General features: G+C 38.2%; 1 protein-coding gene across 7 annotated transcripts in view; it reads right to left on the bottom strand.

The window, feature by feature from the left end:
• DOT1L (DOT1 like histone lysine methyltransferase) overlaps positions 1–3,697 on the bottom strand; it is a 107,488-nt gene that overhangs the window by 75,723 nt on the left and 28,068 nt on the right. For all 7 annotated transcript variants that reach the window (XM_019513322.1, XM_019513327.1, XM_019513321.1 and 4 more), the window contains exon 3: positions 2,381–2,455. In XM_019513322.1, the coding sequence (XP_019368867.1) occupies positions 2,381–2,455 (75 nt within the window). The remainder of the gene's footprint in view (positions 1–2,380; positions 2,456–3,697) is intronic.

Below are 3,697 nucleotides of genomic sequence, written 5' to 3'. Positions count from 1 at the left end.
CTCTGCATGCTTTCAAAGCTGGGAAAAGAAAAAAAAAAAAAAAAAAGTTTGCTGGTTAGTCAACAACACAGATTTAAAATGCTCAACCCAACATACTAGAACAAAGCTTTCAAAATTGGTAGACTTATACTGGTAAAGTTAAATATACTGTAGGTATACAGGTTCTTTTTATTTCCTCCAAAGACTCTCTCTTTATGCAATTTTATGAATGTAAAATTTCCTTAAATAAAAGTATTCAGCAGTCCAGCCGCTCATAGTAGAGTGCACAGATGTTAATATTCCTCTTCTAAGAGCATACTGTAATAAATGGGAGATAAACGATTAGGGAAAAACCTTAATACTATATTAGACATACCTTATAGCCCATTAGCTTTTTACCTGCAAACCTACATGACAAGCAGTTTGAAGTTGCTTGTAATTTGTTCTGTTTGTCTCTTCATCTGTCCAGACACCTAGCCAGAGCCAAGCCTTGTGGCTCTAAAATGTAGCCTGCCCTATAATTCAGCTTCTTCAAACTATAACTTCATCCGTCACAGACCTGATTTACTCAAGGAACATATTGCTTATTAAGTGGGTTAGCTGGATTTACATTCTGTTTAACCAAGCACCTTAATGACAGAAGCTGAGAGGATTAGAAAAAAACCCACCTCTGTGCCAGGGAGGGAAGGAAGGAGGACAGCTGCCAGTCAGATTCTCTATTATACAATTACATTTCACATAACTTCAAAAGAAAGGCCATTCCAGGAAGTAACTGGAATTAGTGAAAATTCAAATCACCGCCATCAAGACAGAAATGGAGGAGGAAGAAGCACAAAGGACAAGAGAAGGAAGTATCTCTTTAACCTCTCAAACTTCTCCACCCCAATTGGCTAAGGCTTCTCATTTCAAGAATACTGCAGCTTTGCACTGACTTTTAGTTGCCAAATGGCAGGACAACAGGAGAGGCGGAAACTGAACTGAGCATACTTAAATGCAAAAATGCAAAATGTATTTCTATAATCTGGTTTTCGTTCACATTTTCAGCATTTGCCAAGCAATCTGCAAGGGGCAATTCTTTTTTAGAATATTTTTTTTCCAAGCAAAGCAAGCAAATTAATACCATGACCAAAATGACAGGTTTATGACTTCCTTGAAACGCTGCATAGGTAAGTGAGGTATGACTTCTGAGAACAGACAGTTTCTTTTTATTCAGTGTTGCTGCTGACAAAGGTGAAGCTACCCAGTTATTCGTGCCCTATCAGGATGCCGGTACTACCAAATTAGTTATTACACCAACATTTAAAACAATAACAGGTACCAAGGAAACACTGTTCCTGCAAATACACTGGTGAGACTGGAAGGGCCAGTAACTCTCCAGATCAGATCTTTAAAACAAAAAGTAAGAATGCTCCTTGGTGCCGTTTAATTAGATGTGCACAAACTCCCTTTATGCTGCAGGTGCCAATTAGCTGCTTAAACAATTAAATGCCCAATTAAAAACCTTTGTTTTCACTTATCAGTCTTATTTAGGGGGAGAACTCAGTTTTGTGGACCTTGGTGAATCTAAATCTTTTCCAAAAACTCAATATGGTCCATTCTCACTTACCAGCCAAGCTGTGGTTTTAACTGTCATGTCTATTAATGCAGTCAAATCAAGCTAAAACACACAGTCTCTCTCAGCTTTCTCCAGATGAACTGATTACAGCCAAAAAAAGATTCCACAGGGTCAGATTCTGTCCCTCCCAACTTCCACCCACACTGCAGCCTGCAAGAGAGCACTATACAGACATAAAGCCAGCCTGTGAAATAAATGTTTTCACAAAAGTCTCCACATCAAGCACTGCTCCCTTGTTCAGGAGGACATGTAGAAAGAGTTTGAACTCAAAAACTCATTTTAGTGTCCTACTTGTATTTAGGGTACTAAATTAGTACCCTCCTTCTGAATAGGAGAAAAGTAGGGAAAGTTGTCTCTCCTCTTTGTTGGAGGAGACGGTCAGCGATGTCTTCGTGTAACTCTGGCATAATGGTTTTTTTTTTTTGTTTTTTGTTTTTTTTTACAGGAATTTAGTTACTACAAAAGCAGAAACTTCTTTACCATTGAGATTCCTAACCCTGGAACTAGCCCAACCGCACAGATACTGATCATTGTTTCAGGGTGAGTAATTCCAACGTACACCAACTCAACTTTCTGCTATGTGGAGTTTCCAATTATGTCCTGAATCCAACGGCCTTTGCCAATATTTGTTACACATTTCCTACCAAAATAACTTTGCAGAGTCTGAAGCCAGTTCTAAAAGACTTCAGCTCAGTTCACAGTGTCTAAGAATAACTAATTGCAGACTAATTCACCACAAGTCTTTTTGGCCTGCCCTCCCCAAGAGAAAAAAAAAATTCCTCTCACCTTTTTGTATCATAGTCAATTAAAACATAATTTTCCATAGCAAGCTTGAGATCTGGGATTTCTTCACAGACCCACCTGAAATAAGACAAGAATGAGAATGCAATGGATCTGCAAAACTTTTATTGCTGTTCTTAATGCTTAACACAGCAGTTTTTATTTTTACTGAAACAGCATTCTGCCTGAATTTTATTTCGACTGACATTCCTATAGTAGGTATGATGATCATAATATTGTTAGCAGCAAAGTAGACATCAACAAGTGATGGAACAGTCCTCATCCAACACAAAACGAGCACAAAATAAGGAGCCTTATACCACTGGCAGTAGCATAAAGCTCTTGAAGTGACACCAACTCAATAGCAACTTCACAATGAAGTGACAAATATACTCAAATGATGCAAAAAGTAAGTCACAGCTGGTGCTAATCTAACTGAAAAACGTGAAGCAAAAAGGTACATCTTCCTAATTTTTTTTTTTTTTTTTTTTTGTAAAACAACCACTTTGGATAAAGCCACATGCAGCAAAACTGGACACATCCTCTCCTGCAAAACCATGTCTGAGAAAGCACAGGTGTTTTCAGCATAAAAATGAACACTTCTAAGCATCTGGTCCAATATATCGTATGTTGTACCTCATTAGTGAAATATTTTGTACTCCCTCTTATGTGACCTCTTTAGAAGCGGATTTTTCAATGGGGCTTCTGATGATTGGTACTTTAAGGATGCCCTGTACTCTGCTGGCATCATGTACGAAGGGCTGACACTCACTGCCAGTTTACCTGACAAGCTAGGGATGCCACAGGAAGTCTATAGAGGTCTGTATTCCACAAATACATACAATATATAAATATTGGCGAGGGGAGGTCTGTATACAAATACTGGGGGGAGGGGGGAATATTTTCAGGTACAACTTACAAAATAACAAGCAAGGGCCCAAAAGTAAGTGACAAATCACCAAAGCAAGTCTTTGAAAGCGGTTAAGGAAGCTACATCTGAAGAAAGGGTTGCAAACCCTCTTTCCTTTAAACATTAAATAAGAGTATTCTGTTGCAACTTCCAGATGCAAAATTCTCCAGAACGCCACTGGAATCACACATTTTCTTCTATTATGATCTTGACATTGAGGACGGATTTTTAAAAAACATTTTAAAAATACTATTGGAATAATCAAAAAAAGCTCTTTACAGAGTTACAACCCTATTGTGTTTCATGGACCTAAAGTAAGGACTTCTAATAGCCTCGAGAGTGACTCTGAAGATGGTTTTGTGGGGCCTCGTGTTTATCATCTCCATTATTCATGAAACCAATCTAGTCAGAGT

Source organism: Gavialis gangeticus, unplaced genomic scaffold, assembly GCF_001723915.1.
Source record: "Gavialis gangeticus isolate Ggan-Ray unplaced genomic scaffold, GavGan_comp1, whole genome shotgun sequence".
Classification (NCBI taxonomy): Eukaryota; Metazoa; Chordata; order Crocodylia; family Gavialidae; genus Gavialis; species Gavialis gangeticus.
This window is presented reverse-complemented; position numbering and strand designations above follow the sequence as displayed.